At 42.7% G+C, this 19,211-nt stretch overlaps 1 protein-coding gene across 5 annotated transcripts in view; it reads left to right on the forward strand.

Moving 5' to 3' along the window:
- MITF (melanocyte inducing transcription factor) overlaps window positions 1–19,211 on the forward strand; it is a 109,865-nt gene extending 90,654 nt beyond the window's left edge. For 3 of the 5 annotated variants that reach the window (XM_068408697.1, XM_068408700.1, XM_068408702.1), the window contains 6 exons: window positions 934–1,029; window positions 6,340–6,457; window positions 9,635–9,709; window positions 10,729–10,804; window positions 12,436–12,583; window positions 15,212–19,211. In XM_068408697.1, the coding sequence (XP_068264798.1) occupies window positions 934–1,029; window positions 6,340–6,457; window positions 9,635–9,709; window positions 10,729–10,804; window positions 12,436–12,583; window positions 15,212–15,613 (915 nt within the window). In that variant the 3' untranslated portion in view covers window positions 15,614–19,211. The remainder of the gene's footprint in view (window positions 1–933; window positions 1,030–6,339; window positions 6,458–9,634; window positions 9,710–10,728; window positions 10,805–12,435; window positions 12,584–15,211) is intronic. The other 2 variants (XM_068408698.1, XM_068408701.1) reach the window with 1 other exon arrangement.

Genomic DNA, 19,211 nt, shown 5'->3' on the forward strand with positions numbered 1-19,211 from the left:
TATTTCTAGTAATAAGACTTTGGATATGGGCTGTAACTGTTAGTTCCTGTCTCGCCCTCACTTCCAGGGCGAAGTGACAAAATCCAGTCACTGTATTTTGTTCTGATCGCACTTTCTGGAGCTGATGCAAAAATCCCAAATAGTACTATTTCTACCATCAACATTATGGATAGATTTTGTAGATGACTGTCATTTAAGCTCCTTTTTTATAGTGAGCAAAAAGGAACTAGTCAATCCTGCAGGACAGTTTGGAGCACCTGCACGGGTGCTGTGGAGGGCTCTGTTTCTCCTGACCGTGCAGGAGCTTACGGAGGCACCTTCCAGCCCAGCCCCAGAAAGAAGATGACTTGCACCACCTAAAATCATCTCCGAGCTGCCCTTGGGTGATGCTTCCTGGGAGGGTGTATGAGGGACGTGAATCCAATGGATTCTGTTGTTGAGGGCGGGCAGCCTGTCCTGGCAGCAAGTCTTTGTTCCCTCTCCCTCCCCTGTGGCTGTCGGGGGCTCAGGCGTTACTGTCAGTACGCAGGGTTTGACCCCACAACTAGAGGACGGGGGTGGAGGGCAGGCAGGCAGTGCTGCACGGGGGAGAGGGGTTCACGTCGTTAGCGTAGCTCGTGCCACAGGGAGGAATCTCCTCCGCTGTTCCGGGGAGGGAGCGGTGTGTCCGTGGGCAGCGCGGGGTGACTGCTGGTGGGAGGAGTGGGTTAGACCGTGAAGGCTCAGCTTTGTCATGACCTGGCTGTCCTGGCTGACTAGCGGGAGTCGTGGCCGAGGGCCTGGGTTTGGAGTGTGGCAGAACTGCGCAGGCACCGCTGCTCGGGCCCGTGCTGCGGAGAGCCGGCATGTGGCCGAGGTGCTTTGTCAGGCCTCTGTATCCTAGTGGTTTTGAGAACTGTTTTGTTTTTTCTTTGTCCACCTTTTCTGCTGCAGATGGATGATGTGATCGATGACATAATTAGTCTGGAGTCAAGTTACAATGAAGAAATCCTTGGCTTGATGGACCCAGCCCTCCAAATGGCAAATACGGTACAACGGTCCTTTCCTTCTGGTTTCCCTGTTAAGTCTAATTGTCTTTTCTTCAGAGAACGCGAAACTGTAGCATGACTTTTTGTCCAAGCAATTAAGAAGTTATCTTACTGTCCTGTAGAGTGTGATTAGTTTTTCTTTGAAGAGCTTAGGGTATACAGTTGCAATAAAAAACATGAATTTAAGAACTTAAGCTGGAGTCAGGTCAAGGGAATACAAAGGACAGTTTTGCTTTTCTTATTTCAAAGTCAAGTTAGTCCGTGTCAGGATTGTAACAAAGGATTGAACTGAACTAACAGATGTGAGCTCACACCCATCAATATTAAAGATCACCATGGACATTATACTTGGCTTCAGAAAGCCTAGAAGGAACCTCCAGCACCCCAGGTTCCTGTATCTTGTCATGTTCAAGTAAGAAATTGCGCTCCACGCTTAAGCATGTGTTAGCATCCATGTCCAGGGACGCTCTAGTTTAACTGTTAGCTCTAACATTATAGCTTTAGCTTAACCTGATTTGAAATGGAGAGAAGTCCTTAGCTAGACGACAGCAAAAATGCTACAAAATTTAGGGGGAGAACAAAAAATTAAAAAAACAACCTTCAGAATAAACAAAAGGGGAAGGAATGAAGAAGCTTAAAAACTGAATGAGGGAAGGGGACGTAGGAAGCCTGTGGCAAAAGACAAGAACACAGAGGTGCGAAAGGTGGTGAGTGAGGGAAGGCGCACGTTACCTCCGAGTTGCTGTTTCTGTTTGCTGGTTCACATTGCTGTGAGTATTAATATAATCGTACTTCTGGCATAATCTTATTTTGATCTTTTGTGGATTTTTTTTGCCTTGGGCTTAGGCAAAGTGCTGTTAGATCGGCTGAGTAGATGTCTGCCAGGGCTGGCGTCTGTTTCTTTTTTTATCTAGTGCCAAAATTTACAGCTTGCCACATAGCATCGATTTTGTAGCATAGGTTTACATTTGCTGATAGGACTTGTCTGATGTGATGTTAACCTAGTCCTACGCTCCCACAGATTCCCACAGCCCTCTCGGAGACGTGGGGCATGCCGCAGGAAACGGCCCGCTAGCATCCCGTGCTAAATAGTGTCCTTTAAGTAGATGGAGAAATAATTGCAGAGTCCTACTGGAAAGAGTGAATTTTTCTTTAATCTATGATGACTTGAAAAGTGCATCTGTCCTGGAGATAGAGAGGAAAACTTAAAAGCCTGTGAAAAGATAGTTTTCAAGATAGTTACTCTTCTTTTTATTAAGGGTTCAGGTTCTTCTGAAGTTCTTTCTGTGAAGTTCCTTTGGATTGGGACCCATTAAATTAGAGGAGACTTCAATTTTTTTTTTTTTTGTGGTTTTCTTCCTATCTTGTTTCACAGGGACCCCAGCAATGACTCTTTGCTTCCAGACAAGCATATAATGGTACCCTGCATTCTTTTGGTGCAAGGAGTCCATGTAGTCAATGTTTAGGGTAGTCTGCATCACTCCCGCTTGCTGCGTGACAAGCCTTGTAAAGACTGCCTGATCCACTTCTGCTGTGAAATTTCAGAAGTTGCCCAATGTATGCGATGAAGTCTGTAAAATAAGGATACGAAATAGTAGAATTAAGGCTTCTTTACTAATACATTTAAATTGCTGGAGGCAAAAAGCATATTTCAATCTCTGAATTAACCTGGTACCAATCCTGAAGAGATGGAAATTGAACCATGTTTGCCAACAGTTGGCTTGGGGAAAAAAAATGAACCTGATGTAACAGACACTTTTCTTTTGGAACGGGATTTAGCTCTTAAAACACCCAACATTTTACTAATAAGGAATTAATGTCTGTAGACTGAGCTAAGTAGAGGTGGAAGAAATCAAGAGAGGAAATGGTCTCTACAGAGACACAACCTATAAATAGCTGTGCTGAGACTATGACAAAGGCTGCTATTGTTCCATAACCAACAAAGAACAAAAGGACCAGTTTGTTACATTTGGTAACAGTACTTAATTGATAAGCAAAATCAGACATTTCTGGGTAGAGCAAGCTAAGGGAAGTTTCAAGTACCTCTTAACTGAACAGGGCTCATTGCAATCAGTTGCTTGTGGAAGTGTTTGTAAACTTTGGTGTTGGGTCACAAGTTAACTGGCTTCGCTGTGGGTACTGATACCTTAGAAGCAGCTGTATTGGTCACACAGCTGATGTCTCAATGATTTATATAGAGCCCAAATGACCTGAATGTAGGTGCTTGTTTTGTTGGAGTAGTGGAGGAGAAAGGAAAGCCAGACTCCCCTGAATGTATGCTGTGATGAGTCTGCAGTAATAATTACTGTATTTGAAATTTCTGTTACATAAAAGCAGTAATTTGCTTGTGCACCTTGTGAACCCAAGGCCTAGAAGTACAAAATCCCGTGATTGAAGGCTTTTTAGACCATTCTGTTTCAATGAAGATAACAAGCTAAGCCTGGCATAAGCCACTCTTCCTTCGTTTACTTTTTGGAAGAGTGAAGGTGGATGATATGAATGATGCTGTATTTAAATTCCATCTTAGCCAGAAGTGGCTAACAAAGCCTTAAGGGAAGGATATTTAAGTGGGAAAGATGCTAGAGTTTGGTGAAAACAGGGAAGGAGCTGCCTTAGCACCAGAAAAAGGGCATCAAATTCCATGTCTTTCTCAATTTTGGGACTCGCATCTCCTCAATGAAATGGCTGTGGGAGTTTTGAACATTTTCCCATTGCTTTGTACACGGGGAAAGGGGTGAAAGGCTTGACTGTCTTAACAGATTAGAGCTGAATAGTTTGGGTTGGATGGAACATTAAAGATAATCTAGTTCCAACCCCCAATTGTTTGCAAACAATGTTTAGTTTTTCCCAGTTTCTTCCAGTAGGTGTCAGGTGTTGCTGCATTGTGTCCATTATAAGCCTCCTCTGGTTGGTTTGTTTGGTTTTTTTTTTCCTTATTTCAGTCTAGTGACTGGTTATGTGTGCTCACAGCACTGCCAACTTGTCCATCTCAAACCAATGCCCTCAGCATAGGGGTCCTTTCTCCTTTCCAGTTCCCTGAACTCTGCAGTAATAACTATAGATCTTATTCTACAAGTCAACTAATTTTTATTCCTCTGGGACCTGGGTTGTATAAAGTTAGCCCCAAAGATGTGACTTGCAGCCGTCATGGAGGAGAGGCCTCTCAGAGGCTCGTACTGAGTGTGGACCATACACGTAGTCACACTCGTAGTAACAAGTTAGAACTGAAGCTTTGACCTATGGAGTTCAGCTTGCTGAGAAAAGTAGTCAAAGAAAGAAGCTGATCAGTCTCTTTGCTTATGGATCACTGATTTAAACCGCGGTTGTTGGCATCTACCTCTGATGTAAATTTCCTTGATAAGCATTCATGTGTACATGCAAGCCTGCAATGTTTATCAGCTGTGCAAATTTCTCCCTTCATCTTCCTTTACTTAGCTGATGCCGCATCAGCAGTGCGTGTGCTTTGGCTGTTGCACAGCTCCTGGTGTGGTTCCTCTGGTGCTTGCAATTTCTGCGGGACTTCAGCGTGCACATTCAGCAGCTGCTGCCTGTGTTCTGCTTGCACAGGTCCTGTTTATTTGCACGAAAATCCAGCACAGTGTTGACACCTTTGGGGAAAAAAAAAAGAACAACCCACAAACCTGTTGCAACAAGCAGGGTCCGTCTTGCAATAAGTAAAGCAGCTTGGTGACCTTGGCTATTCTGCGTGTTTAATTATAGCCTGGCTGCTTTACCCAGTCTTTGAGATGCTAGTTTATAGATTTCTGTTAAATTTAATTTTTTTCATTTCCTTGAAATTCCTAATTAAGATTTCACATGTCTAGTTCTGAACTTCAAGTCCCTGGGCTACGAACGAGTTCTTTGTGCTCTCCTCCATGCTTAGGAGCGTGAATACAAAAAGCGCGTCCAAGTCAGAAGGGTGTGTGAGGCTATTGCTGTGCCTGTGTCATGGATGCATTTGAGGGGCTAAAAGATACAAGGGTCAGCCTTGTAGAGCAGTGAGAGAGAGTGGTCACCCTGACATTAATGCATATACGTCACAACTTGGACCGTAGTCTGTGATGGACAGTTGTGACCTTAGAAGTATTATAGCTGCTCCTTTTTTTTTTTCCTTCTTTTTTTTTTAGTATTGCATTCAAGAGCTAAGGGGAAGATGAGGAATTGTAAGGCTGGATCTTGGTGAGAATTCAGTTACATTTTTCCTCTGTCACTGAAAGATTGAGTCAGGGAACTTAATTTTTCTTGGCCACTGTCTGTCCAAGACAAGCATCAGCGTGGCTTCTAGCTGGTGGTACTTCAATGGATGCACATCAGCTTTGCTTCTTATGGTTGCTCCAGATGGCAGAGAAATCCTCTTCCATCTCAGTCTGGCAAGGACCGTCAGTAGGAGTTTAATTGTCCAGGCTGTGACTCACTCCATTGTATTCAACAGCATTATTTACATGGGCGTGAAGTTAATACTCTAATCTCTGCAGGATCAGTGTCTTGGAGGGATTGCTTTTCTTTGCAGAAATGCTGATAAGAAGTATTGGTACCCAGATAAGATATCAAAGTGGTTTATACCTGTCTTTTCAAAACCTACTTTGAAAACAAAAAAAGAGATGGGTAAAATAATCCACTCAGGATAAACTTCTTTAAATATATTTCAATTTAAAGGGATAGCTTTGATAAGTCTTGTTGGAATACTGTCCTCTTTCTGTATAAATCTCCTTGCTTAAACATACACAAATAAGAACAGCAGAATGAACAAGTCATTGAGGAAACTTAATGTCAAAATAATTTTCCTCCTACTGGTGTGTGTTCTTGTTACGTAAGTTAAAGTAAGCTTAAGTGTTTTCTGTGTAGGTAGCTTTCAAATCCCATGAAAAATGTGGTTGATCAATACTGTGTGCTCCCTCAAGCGTGTGACAACGTGCAAAGTACTTTCACTCACGTATCCCTGGGAAAATGGGGGCTTCCCCCAGGAGTGTTCTGTAGGCTCTTTCAGATTTTTGGAGTAAGAGAAGTGATGGGGGCACAGAGGCAATAGCTTCACTGAAAAATAAGGAGCAACAATACAGCAGTATTGTCAGCATGTTACCTCGTCTGTGTATTCTCTGTCTACATATTCTTGAGGAGAAAAGACAGAGTTTTCCCAGTGTGGGTGTTTATTCCTCATGCCCGTGCATATCTGTGACTTTTGCTGACCTTATTGCACACTCTGCACGTGGAAAAGAGCAGATTTCTTAGCCAGATCCTAACTCAGTTCCTCTGTACAAAGCCTGTCATAAGTGCAAAGCAAATGATCCTTTTCCTTGTTTATCTTTTCCAGTTGCCAGTGTCTGGCAATTTGATTGACCTTTATGGCAACCAAAGCATGCCTCCTCCAGGACTGAACATCAGCAACTCATGTCCAGCTAATCTTCCTAATATAAAAAGGGAGCTCACAGGTAAATATGACTATAATACCACCTTGGAGCAATAGTATAATTGTTTTGAATTCAGGTGATATAGGACGTAGTTTCTGTTATGAGAAAGAATATTTGGATGAATAGTTAATTTTTGTTTTGCGGACCATTTTTTAGCAGATGTATTAGCCTGCAGTGCAGTTCTGTTCATGTGTGGGCACGTGTGTGTGTTCACTGTGACAAATTCAGATAAAGTCCCGAGCTGTTATAGTGAAATCTGCACATTGAAAACTCTGTCAGAGGAAGCTTCCACTCACCTCTTGCAGGGCTGTTTTCTAGTTTGGGCTTATTGTTTGCTCTATCAACACCAAACTTTAACAGCTTCACATCTGGAGTCTCTGTGGGATTCACGTTGAGGAATGCTGCATGTTGAGGCTTTACTCTAGTAGGGGAGGGCAGTAATGAACAAATAGCCTGTTATAATGTGAGATCTGGACACCTAGATCCTATAAGATGTAAAATTAGGCCCTCGAGAGAGAATATGCATCTATTAATTTAAGATGAAAATTAAGTATCCTGCAAATTTCTTGTCATGTTGGTTCTTCCAGCAGTGTTCTGAATAAACCGTGGGAGGCAGGAGGAGGGAAGGGGGGACATTTAAAAGCCTCTTTTTCTCAAGCACATGTGTACAGAAGCTAAATAGTTTGAAGGAAGAAAGAAAAAGTTCAGTATTCTTAAGCACGTTTTGTTTTTGCTGTTCTGCTTCACTTGAAAGGATATAACCACATGTAGGGTACAGCATACAAGGCAAGCTTGTCCACAGGAGGAACAAATGGAGGTCCAATCTAGAACCGAGGACAAAATCATGTTAATACCCAGAAATGGCTGTTCTTAAGCCCAACAGGGAGTCATACTATATGCAGAATGGTAGAGGCATAGTTTATTGTGTGTTGTCTTTCTGTTGTGAAAACTCGGAGGCTGACTCAGTTGCAGAGCAGGTTCTGGGCAGGAATTAGTTTAAGTAGAGCAGTTTTAATAGCCCAAGAGTCAGCTTCTCAGAAGGAAATGCCACATCTCTGAGCTGGTGGATATTTACATTTATATGACTGTGCAAAATTTGAGTTCAGCACCAAATGAAGACACACAAACTGCACAATGGCTTGTGGCTGCTAGAAAAAGAAAACCTTACACAGCAATGGAACTATGTTAAGAGGAGGGTGGGAGGGGATGAGAACTACTCGAAGTCCTGCATTACAGACAGTTTCATTGCCCCAGTTGTAGAAAGTTCAAGGTGACTGTAGACTGCAAATGAAACATCCAACTTGTCAGATGTCCAGGCTCATGGATTCACTGCAGATGGTTGTGTAAGACTTGAAGCAAAGGAGGCAGAAAGAGAGGGGAAATCAGTGAGTGAAGTGGTCTCATGGAAGTCCTCAGTGCATCACAATAGACCTGCACTAAGTTAAATGTCTATATTTAGAAACAATTTAGATGGCTGCTTTTGCTGTTCAGAATAAATGCTAGCAGATTGCATTTAATTTAGGAGAGGTTTAGGAATTAAACTCAAATTTAACAGCAGTCACTTTGCCATTGATCGGGGCAAGCCTTTGTGCAGAAAGCACTACTGATGGTGCTTCCTGACAGCCAGTGATTTTAAAATCAGCATGTTATTGCAGGCAGGAGTCTTTTGGTTCCTCATTTTCTGACTTTGCTGTTGGAACTAGGCTGGAGAGAGCTCGCAATATTTAAATCTAGCATTTGTCACAAACCTTTCTCAATCCTACTGTATAAATATCAAAATTATGAAGAACCAAGAGAAGTCAAATCTATTATCCCAGCATCTGATGTTGATGGTTGCGAGTTCTCAGCTGTGGTTACTGAAGCATTTAATGGGAATCCTGCTCACTCAGGAGTGCAGTTTCCATCAGTTTTGGTCTTAGAAACCTCATATCTGTTTCATAAGGTGATGTCAGATTAAGCCCAGATTTCGTTGAGACATGCAATAGTCTTTCAATCTTTTTTGGGATCCCTTGAGAGCCTAGTGTAGAAGAAGATGTCTTGTTATACTGCGTGTAATATTGGGGTAGCTCTGTATTCTAAGTAGTGAAGTAGTCAACTTCCAGAACTCAAAGGGAAACCCTTATCACATGTTATTTTGAAATGGGTGGGACATAATCCATATTCTGTAAAAATAAAAGAATACACGAGAGAAACTTGTTGGAATGAGTGAGGGGGGTTGTTTCCATAATGGACTCTATGATGATAGATTACATGTTCACTTGTCCTGACTGACTGACTGCAAAACTAAATAATGCTGGCTGGTTTTGAGATTTAAATGCAGCAGGGCAAGGATTAACGACCTCGACCTTTTTCAAAAACGAAAATGGATAGAGCAAGCAAAAATAATTAAAATTGCTTGAGGAATGTAAGATAAATGAGAACTGAAAATAACAAATGTAGTTCTGCTTTTGCCTGAACTATTGCATGCTGAAGTCCGATCATAAACGTGTGGAGCAAGGTTAAGAGCAGTTCTGAGTTGAGGAGACAACTGACGTGCAGCATGGTTGTCATCTTTTTTCTTTTTGCTGTTCCTGAAACAAGGACCGTTGTTTTCTAACAATATTGTTAATAAAGGTGTTGAATTTTTAACATCTTTTTTCTTTCGTATAATAAGAACAGTTAGTGTCGCTGGAAAATACAGTATTCTTAATAGGTCGCTTAAATTATACCTTGAGTCTTGTGGTGACGTGTACACACGTGGCACAAAAGGACGCAGCCGATGAGCAGAGCCTCTGACTCCTGCCTGCTTCACATCCTGCGCGGGCAGCGATGCAATAAGCATGCTGTTCCTCTGGTTCAGCTGCTGCGTGGTACGTAAGCGTGCCGGCTGTGTGTAAACGTAGGAGAAGGTATGTTGGACTTCAGCAGTTTATTGTCCTCAAATACCTCGCTGAATCAGGACCGCCGTGGGAAACGTTCTCGTCGTGGGAGTCAGTGTGGGAAGCGTGGGAAGAGCTGCTCTGTGGGTGCGAGGGTGAAGTTCAGCACCAGCGTCGTGTGTCAGCAGTCACAGCTTAGTGTGCAGGCCCTTCTCATCCCTGGAATGGGTGTAACTATTGGTTTGACAAATTTGGACCAGGCTTCCTGTGCAAATGTTTGACAGACTGAAACCTTGTGTTTGAATTACTTGAATTCTAATTACTCCATTCACATGCACAGCATGTATTTTTCCCACAGAGTCAGAAGCGAGAGCATTGGCTAAGGAGAGGCAGAAGAAAGACAATCACAACTTGAGTGAGTTTTGGTTCTTTGCATTTTGCACCAATTCTAGTCATGATTTAGGTGTTAAGTGTTTGAATGCTGGTGTTTTAAATCTGAATGAGATGCTGCACGTAGTGTATAGTACCAGTTCATTATGTTACATCCATGGATCAAATATCTCGAATTCTTGTGAAATGTGTGCTTAAATTTGCTATTGAATTTTAAACTCTTTTGTTCTTTTTTCAGTAAGCCAAGTGAACGGGTGGTTGTTATCAATGAAATTACTGGGAACATTTGATCCAGTTGATTTTAACAAACCCACCTTGCACAATTTTGCCTTTTTTTTTTTAAATTAATCTAAAATCTTAGATATGTGGTCGATTTGTAACTTCAAACATCAGTGTGCATCCTCAGTGTGGCAATTTTATAAATTCTATTTTTGAAGGGAAAGGGTATTTCCAAGTTGGAGAAAGACATTTTAAAATAATGAGCAACTTATAAAGGATTCTTAAGTTGTCCTTTTATACTTACATTACTAGAAAAAAGGAACTATTTCATTCCTTGTGCTGTTCAGAAGCCTTTTCCATAGCATGGAAAGCTAATGCAGGAAAACTAGTATTTAAGTTTGACTTTTGGATCCTCAAAATACTGCATCTGGAAGAGTACTTTAAAAAAGAGGACTACATTTTATTCCTTTTCCTGCTTTGGGATTTCCTTGAGCACCTAAATTTTTGTCTCTGAATTTGTCTGTGATGCTTTTCCCTAGGAAGACATTCGCTTCTCAGTTGAGTCCTACACTAACACAGCCATCCTGGTTTTTCGATTCTCAGTTTAATTCTGCCACTTTAGCAGTCCCACGTTTTTACAGTATAGACAGAACTTCTGTCTTAGCGTGTCCATGTGTATGGGAGCAAAAGAAATTACTCTGGCACTGGATTTTAAGCTTCAGACAAACATTTCAAAGGCGCTTAAAGAAGTCTTTGATGAAACACTTTATATGTTGTAATTAAGTGTGAATATTACTTGTAACGTTTGTGCTTTTTTTCCTAAAGTTGAACGAAGAAGAAGATTTAATATTAATGATCGTATAAAAGAACTAGGCACTTTGATACCCAAGTCAAATGACCCGTAAGTATAGTGGGCCCAGGGAGACTGTGGGAGGGAGGTGGTAAAAAAAAAAAATATCTTAAGGGAGAAAAAGAATTACAAAAAAAAAAAAAAAATCCTGAGTTTTCTTGTATAATCTTGGCACTCCATGACTGTAGAAATGCTTGAAGGTTCCATTATAGTTTCTTGAAGATTGTTTTGGGGTTTATTTTTTCCCTTTTGGAGCTTGCTTAAGTTTATATTAATTTGATTATTTTTGTCACAAAACAGTTGCCGTACCATTGTGCAGCAGCTCAGCATCCGGCAGGACCCTGTGCTTAGGCAGGGCTGCACCGATGCTGGGAATGACTGCCTTACCAGAGGCAGAGTTAGTCTGAACCCTTCATCTAGTCTCGCTGCCTGTCTTGCTAAATGATTCTTTTAATTGATTAGAAGTCAGAGCTTGGCAAGACAGAACCAGTCCCTCTTTCTGTGAAAATGGAGGGCAGTTCGTCTGGGAAGCCATCATATGTCCCTTCTCTCCAGGAAAAAAGAAAAACAGAGCGCGTAGCTGTGTGTCTGTTCACTGATAATTTCCCAGTGTTTGTGGTGATTTCCCGGTAGTTCTTTTAGGTAATTTTACTGCTCCTAACTTGTCTTAACACTTTCCCAATGCTGATTCAATAGCAAGGAACCCTTCTTGCTCTGGAGCTTGAAACTCTCACTTAAACCTGAATCAATGCCCCGTGATGCTTTTGTGGAGCGTTTCCATTATTTTAAGGCACTTACTCATGGAGCAACTCACAGCTGCTCTTCAGAGAGGCTATTTAGCTTCCTCGAAGGCAAGCAGGACAATATTGCACACTATCAGCCTACGGGACCAGTGGATCTTTGGTCTGATAGTCTGCAGTAAACTTTTTTTTATTATGTAAACAAAGTAAGATGATGTGGGGGAGAAGGCGATGCAGGCAGCCTCTGTCTCTAAAGCGAGTGTGGGAGGAATAATGTGGGAGAAGCGGTATGGGAGCCACATACCCCCTGACTGAAGAACCATCACCCCTAGGCTGCGACATGGCGTTTGTATTTTATCTAGAGTTTAAGTTTAAAGCACCTGAATATGAGCTGTACTGGGCTCTTCCTACCGTACCGCAGCTGGGATACGATGTCACCAGGAGCACTACTGCTTGCTGCTTCTTGGGAGCTGAAGGACCTCAGGTCTTTCTCCCACAGAAGCACCAGCTCATATATAGTCCTTTTAGTTCCCCAGCTGGAATCAGGCATCACCCAGGTAGCAAGCCGTGCGATGTTTGAGAAGGGTCTCGTGGGGTTTTTGTTGTCTCGCAGCCTTGCCATGAGGTGATGCCAGGAGCCCCAGGTCTGCAGTGGCTCTGCACAATGCTGGTCCCACACTGGGCAGGGGCTTGTCCCTGGGGGGCTGTGGGGCAGCGCCTGGGCTCTGTGCCCTGTGCCTGGGCTGGGGCTGGCTGCCACAGCTGTACTCCAGCCCCCTCTAGTGCATTTCAAATGCCTTCTGTGTTCATAAACTGGGAATAAATATGAGCCAGGTGTTATGGATATATGAGATGTAATCACAGCTGCTGATGTGAAGGTAATGACAATAAAATAAAGCCTCCCTGAGAGCCTTAACTCTTCCTTTTTTATTGATTTCAAAGGGACATGCGCTGGAATAAGGGAACTATTCTAAAAGCATCCGTGGACTACATCCGTAAGCTGCAAAGAGAACAGCAACGCACAAAGGAGCTTGAGAACAGACAGAAGAAGTTGGAACATGCCAACAGGCACCTGCTGCTCAGAATACAGGTTTGCTGATAAATAAGCTGCAAATGCTCTTGATGTTGCAGTGTGTGACTGCAAATAATGGTAACTGAGCCACTATTTTAATTAATGGTGACCAATGCTGTGATGTTTGCAGAGGTTTTTCCAGAAAAAAACCAAATACATTACTTTGAAAAAAAAAAAAAAATCCCAGCACTTCAGTAAAGCACTTAGGGCTGGTCTGTTTTTGTTTTACTACGGCCAACATAAGCTGCAAACCATACTATAAGAAAGATTTATATGGTAGTATTTTTTTTTTCTTGAGTGCCAGACCGAAGGAATTGGGACTTCATATGTAATTTATTTGTTGATAGTGATCAAATTCAGTTCAGCTGTTTGGGAGTATATTCACTTTAGTTATCTTGTTTGTGGAGTTTTTTTGACTTGTAGCATTAGAGCTTGTTTTCTTCTGAGGCAGTTTTGGATGAATGACAATAAATTAAATCTTTTTGTTTTGCTTGTGGGTTTTCTAAATTGTGTGGGGACCAATCTAGCCCCTGTCTGTCAGAGAAGCTCTGCAGATTGCAGTTGTCTACAGCTGATCTCTGATTTCTTCTCTCGATCAGCCTCTCCCTGATGCTCTGCAGGAATATGTCATCTGCTTTCTGGTGGAGGGTAAACTCCGCTCACAGGATGAAATGGGTGGGGAGGGCAGCATTGGTGACAGACACTGCAGCACCATATCTCGAGTTCCCCGTAGGCACATTGGGGACTGGCAGCTGTATTTAACATTGAGGCTGCCCTGGCTGGTCTGAGAGCAGTCGCAGAGAACATACCTAATGTGAGTGCTCCAAGAGTTTTTGCATCAAGACAGTCAAGAGCTATGGATGTTGAGCTGCTTTTGTTGTCCAAGGAGCTATAGTTGGTTGTCGTTTTTGTTCCTTGAAGTCTGTAGGACTGTAAAGCAGTTCTCCTTTTCAACACTGAGAAGCAGTAGGTGGCATGAGTGTTTTCTCTGTGGGTTGTTGCCTTAGATTCACCCAGGTTCCCAGCAGCCTGTGTTACACAGAGGTTTAGGGGTGAGAACTCTGTTTCTCTAATTAGTTCCTTTGCCTTCACCTCAAGCTGGATAGGAAACCTCAGCCTTGCACCCGACACAGCTTTTGTCATCGACTCTGTTCTCCAGGTGGGCAAAGATAGCTGGATAGCCACCCCTCTCCATAAAAGGGTAATTAAAGAAGTATATCTAGAGTTGGGTACAAGAACACATAACACAGACAGTGATGTCCCAGGTATTCTCATGTTGCTACTCAGCTGCAGTGCGAACAGCTGAGCTGTGTGTGCAGGCTGCAGCGTGCCAGGAGACCCCTGAACCACAGCACGGCTCATCCACAAAGTAGATAATGAAGCTGGAAATACCTGAGAGTCAAACGTGGCAGTAAACAGCTTTAAAATAGAATAGGCTGGGATGAGCTTCAGCGCAGTTTTTGTACTTTGTTGAGCAATCTGTTTGCTAGAGTCGGACGATAAAGGTGTACGACCCTTCTGCAGAGCAACGTCAAGCAGTGGTACTTCAAAGCTAAATCAGATCACTTTTTAAGCATCTTTCATCTTCCTTTACATTATCCATCTGCTCTGGCTCCTTCTTCAATCAAAATAACATAAAAACCAGACCCTTGAATAATGGGCAATACATCTGGCAGCAAATAACCTAAAGTCTGTATTTCCCTTCTTGTGTTGATTCTGATTAAGCAAGGAATAAGAAACTCCTGATTTTGGGACATGAGCTGATGGAAGAAGTGCTGCTTCTCCTGATCTTGCAGTGTGCCATTACAGGCTTGTTGCCTTAGCTTGAAAATGGAAAAAAGGCTATTAATCAACCTCAGTGATAGGAATATCAAGAAACAGTACAATCACAACAGTGCTAGTGATTGCCTGATATAATACATAAGTAGAAGCAAAACGTCTCTCTTATTGCTGCATTTGAAAAAGGGCATTTAAGTGAATTCTTCTATTATCTGTCTTCTGTCAAGTGCATCTGTATGATTAAATACGAAGGTGGGATTTAAACTTTTCATGAAGTCCTAAAGCCTTCCTATGACTTGCCTGTAGTTTTTCAGTGCAGGAATAGTGTTGCTCAGTTTTGGCTCACCTCTTTACTTTCAGCTCTACCAGACTTGTAGAATCAGAAATGTCCCTTCCAGTGTCTCAGCAGGAAATGACAAGCATCATATACATGCTATGCCTTCATGTATGACTTTTTAAAAAAGTACTAAGCATATGCTTCTGCTATTTAATTTTTTTCCCCAACTTTTAAATGCTTTCCTCGCCTGGCGTGATGCCAAATTTGCCTACCATGACACTGGTTTGAGAAGGAGCCCAAGGAGGAACATTTCCCTTCTGCGGGGCACTGGGTTTTTGCTCTGATGTAGGTTCTGAGGAGAAGTGTGAAGGACCTGTGTGTGGTGATGCTCACCCACCTCTTCAAGAAAATAGTGTTCAGGGCAGAAGTGTACAAGGTGCAAGCTCTTGTTACTGTGGAAAGGGAGGAAGCGGTTTGTGTCCAGCAGAAGGAAACTGTAAGTCGTGGTACACGAGAGCGTAAGATGACAGATTTTACTTTCAGATTATTTTTTTTTTTTTTTTTAATTTGTCCCTTATCCTCCTTTACAGGAACTTGAGATGCAAGCTCGGGCACACGGACTGTCCCTTGTTCCATCTACAGGCCTTTGCTCCCCTGATATGGTCAACAGGGCCATTAAACAAGAACCTGTGCTGGACAACTGCAACCAAGACATCATGCCGCACCACACAGACCTGTCTTGCACTACCACCCTTGATCTCACCGACGGTACCATCACCTTCAGTGACAACCTCGGAAATGTGACTGAACCGACTGGCACTTACAGTGTTCCTGCAAAAATGGGATCCAAACTGGAAGACATCTTGATGGACGATACCCTCTCCCCGGTCGGAGTCACTGACCCGCTACTTTCCTCCGTGTCTCCTGGAGCATCGAAGACGAGTAGCAGGCGGAGCAGCGTGAGCATGGAGGACACCGATCATACTTGTTAGCGTATACTTGGCACACCTTTCATAAACTGCTTTGTTTCTTGATCAGTAGATTTAAATAATTGACCTTTTGTAGAATTTTTTGATTTTTTTTTCCCTTGTGCTTCATCAGTAGCCCAGTGTGTGTGCGTGTGTGTATATAATATATATATAGGATTTTTTTTAGAATTTTTGTGAAGAAACTTGTATATTCTATTTTAAAACTACCAATGCCTCCAAAATATTGTACAGCATATGTACAGTATCTGTGAACTGGATTAGCCAAGAACTTTGAACTGGTCAAATCTACTCGAAGCAATAGAATTACAAATGAAGAGTCTGTTTCTACTGGGGGGGGGCGGGGGGGGAATCGTAGAATTGTAAATGCAACCTATTTACTTGGAAACAAAATGTAAAGTTAAAGAATGTAAAGAAACAAAAAAAAAAAAAGTAGTCTGATTTGTAATTGTATTAATTGAATAGTGCTGCCTTAAAGATACAGTGTCCCTCAAACGTTGGTCTTTACATGACAAGTGTTTAGGGGAAAATATCCCCCTATTCCACTCAGAATACAAACAACAACAAAAAAATAAGTGTGTTAAGACATCCTGATTGTGTTGATTGTGGTATCAAATGCTGTTGCTGAAAATTGCAGGGAGATGGGAGTCTCTTCCTCAGAGTGCTGTTTAGTTGTACTCTGAGCTGATTTGGGTTTTCCTTTTGATCATGGTTCGAGATTTTCTCTTAGGTTTTTATTTTGTTTTGTAACACGCGTTGGTGGCTTGCCAACAGTAAAGCAAGGAGGAGCACTGTAAATTGGTATACGCTCTTTGGACAGGAAAAAAAATAGGTACATTTTATCAGCTGGGCACGTTATGTTGTACATATCTAATTGGCTTTATTTTTTTTAAAATTGCATTGTACAGTTTCTTTTGATTTGCATGGATTCCTTAGTTATCCTCAACTTTTTGTTTTAAATATATTTGTATTTCATTTGTAAGATTTTTTTGCCTCTTAATACTGCAACAATTTTTTGACATTTTTAAAACTCATTGGAAGTTTTCTGCGTTCTTTGTAAACACTTGAAAGGAAGCTTTTATGCAGGGTTCTGTGTTTTAAGAGAGATTTTGAGAATATTTTGTATATTACAGTCTCACTTTGAAAATGTTTTTAAACACATTTAAGGTAGAGTACAAATTTAGATTAGGTAATAAAACAACTCTGTAGAGAAACTGAACTTACATATTTATTTTTAGTGATACAAGAAAAAAGTAGTAATATGCTTGGAAACATAACTATGTAGTTAATATACCCGTTATAGTAATTTGTGTTTTATTTCAGCACTGGGGCTGGCGTAAGAAAAAAACAAACAACAAAAAAAAAGAGTAAATTACTGTATCTGCAAATAACTGTTACTTGATAACAATGTTATTAATTTTTAACATGCAACAACGTTGTAAAAGTAGTTTGGTGCATTATCTACTCAAGTGTAGTCCTATGCAATAACGGTAGTTATACTTGTGTCGTATCGAGCGTAGGTGTTTCACAGGGGTGGCGTGTGGTGGTACGGGCCGGGCGGACGGCGCGGGTTCCTCGGGCGCATCGCGTTCAGAATGAAGTGCCTTAACCTCTAGTTGTAGTCTTCCTCGACTAGCACTGACTGAAGTGTGGCGTAGGAGAGAGCTTTAGGGTGGTGGCTTATAGGTCGTTGGAGTGTAGCGTGGTGCCTATGTCCAGAAAACAAGAGCTTCCCGTTCTCCTTTGTGCTACACTGGCCGTGACGTAGGGTAAGCGAAGCGGTTCGTGACTTCGGTGCCAGTTTGGCAGGCTTTGTGAGGAGACCTCGGTGTTCATTTGGTGTTCAGAAATCAAATGTGAATTGGGTGGCGATGGGGACGGCGCCGGGAGTTCCCGTAGCCTGCGGCGGGGCTCACTGAGCTTTCACCCAAACGCTTCCCCGTGGAAGGTTCTCGAAGCGTCCCGTGCCCGGCCCCGCTCCTCCCGGCGCTGGTGGCGAGGGGCGCGGGGCTCGGCGGGGACGCGCCTTGCTCTCACGGTACTCTGGGGTCTGCCTTTGTGTTGCTTTTTCTGTGGCTGTTGCTGGCTGCGTCTGGCCCTCTCCATTTCTGCTTGAGCAGCGAGCTACGTGTTAGCATTGATGCAACCACCAAGTTGTGGCTTTTTCTTTTTTCTTTTTTTTTTTTTTTTTTAATTTTTTGAAGGAGGAGCCGGAGTTAGATTATAATGATGCCTCTCCCCCCCACCCCAGACAGCTTTTGGGAATGTGTCTTTCCTAGGGTAGTGAAGCTCTGGCCCAGGGCAGGACCCGGGAGCCTGCGGGATGCTCTGCAGCCGTCGTGGTCCTCAGGCAGGGCAATGCTGGCTCCGAGTCGAGTGTGCGGGTACAGGCTTCTGGTGCTGCCGTTTGGTAGTGGTGACAGGTAAAGAAAATCAGGGCTGTAAAATGCTTGTAGCTGTGACACGGGGTTGCGTTACCCTTGCCCATTAAAGTGGGACAGCTCTGCAGCATTGTACAAAATCAGGGTGTGCACACTTGAGTGTAGTAACTGAAAACCACTGAGTATATTGAATAAGGCTTTTAGTTTGATGCCCACGCTGGGCATTCAGAAATTGATGTCTAGACTGTGGTATATAAATATTTTTCAAGCTTACGTGGAACACTGGTACTTGCTGACAGCCACGACTTCTGATTTTTGGCTACATGCTGTGTGGAGATGAGTTAGGATTCAAGGAAAACTGTTATATCAAGAGCTGGATTTCTTGATACAAGTCGCTGTGGCCCCAGCAGCTGTGTTCTGTGTTCCCCGTACGTTGTGTTGCTCTGGGGTAACATATGACTCAGCTGTGCCCTGCTCACTCTTGACCCCATGTTTCCTTAGGCTACAGCCCTGCTCTGAGTTTGCCCACCCTTTGAGTGGAAGCATGTTGATGGGACATCTCCAGGAGACCCGGACCTCCAGGCGGGTGCAGACTGGAGATGTCCTTGCCTGTTTGCGCATCGTGGAACGTGTGGCCGTGACATTTTGCAGGGGATCAATGGCAGAGGTCGGAGATGGCAATTAGAGGCAGGGTTTGGCATGAGCTAGGTGGGGTGAGATGGACAGAAGTTGTTGCCCAGTCTGACGACGGTGTCTTGTGTGACACTGGGCCCAGTGGTGGCTTCCCTGAGTGGGGGGACGCGATACCTACCAGTTCTCACTTTGCCAAAGCCATGCAACAAGCAGGAACATGCAGAGTACCACAAAGTTCTTCCTTACTGCTTTTGGCCTACAAAGCAATATTTAACTCTTACAACCTGTAAAAGCAAAAAGAAGGTACGTAAGGAAAGCACAAAGCACAAAATAATGCACTTACCTTTATCTTGTTTGACATAAAATGCACTGGGGGGGAAGCTGATGTTGATAATAGTATAAATACCTATATTTCTTGAAAAAGTGACATTAATTACTGCCTCTTGCTATGATGCTTGGTACTGTAATGTTGATATTCATCTGCTGTTGACTGCAGCAATAATTTGTGTATGGTCCATAGCACTGTAAATTATGGATCAATATTAATGTATCCAATGAAATAATTTGAACTGTTGTTCTTGATAGATGGA

This window comes from Nyctibius grandis, chromosome 10 (assembly GCF_013368605.1).
Source record: "Nyctibius grandis isolate bNycGra1 chromosome 10, bNycGra1.pri, whole genome shotgun sequence".
In the NCBI taxonomy this organism is placed as follows: domain Eukaryota; kingdom Metazoa; phylum Chordata; class Aves; order Nyctibiiformes; family Nyctibiidae; genus Nyctibius; species Nyctibius grandis.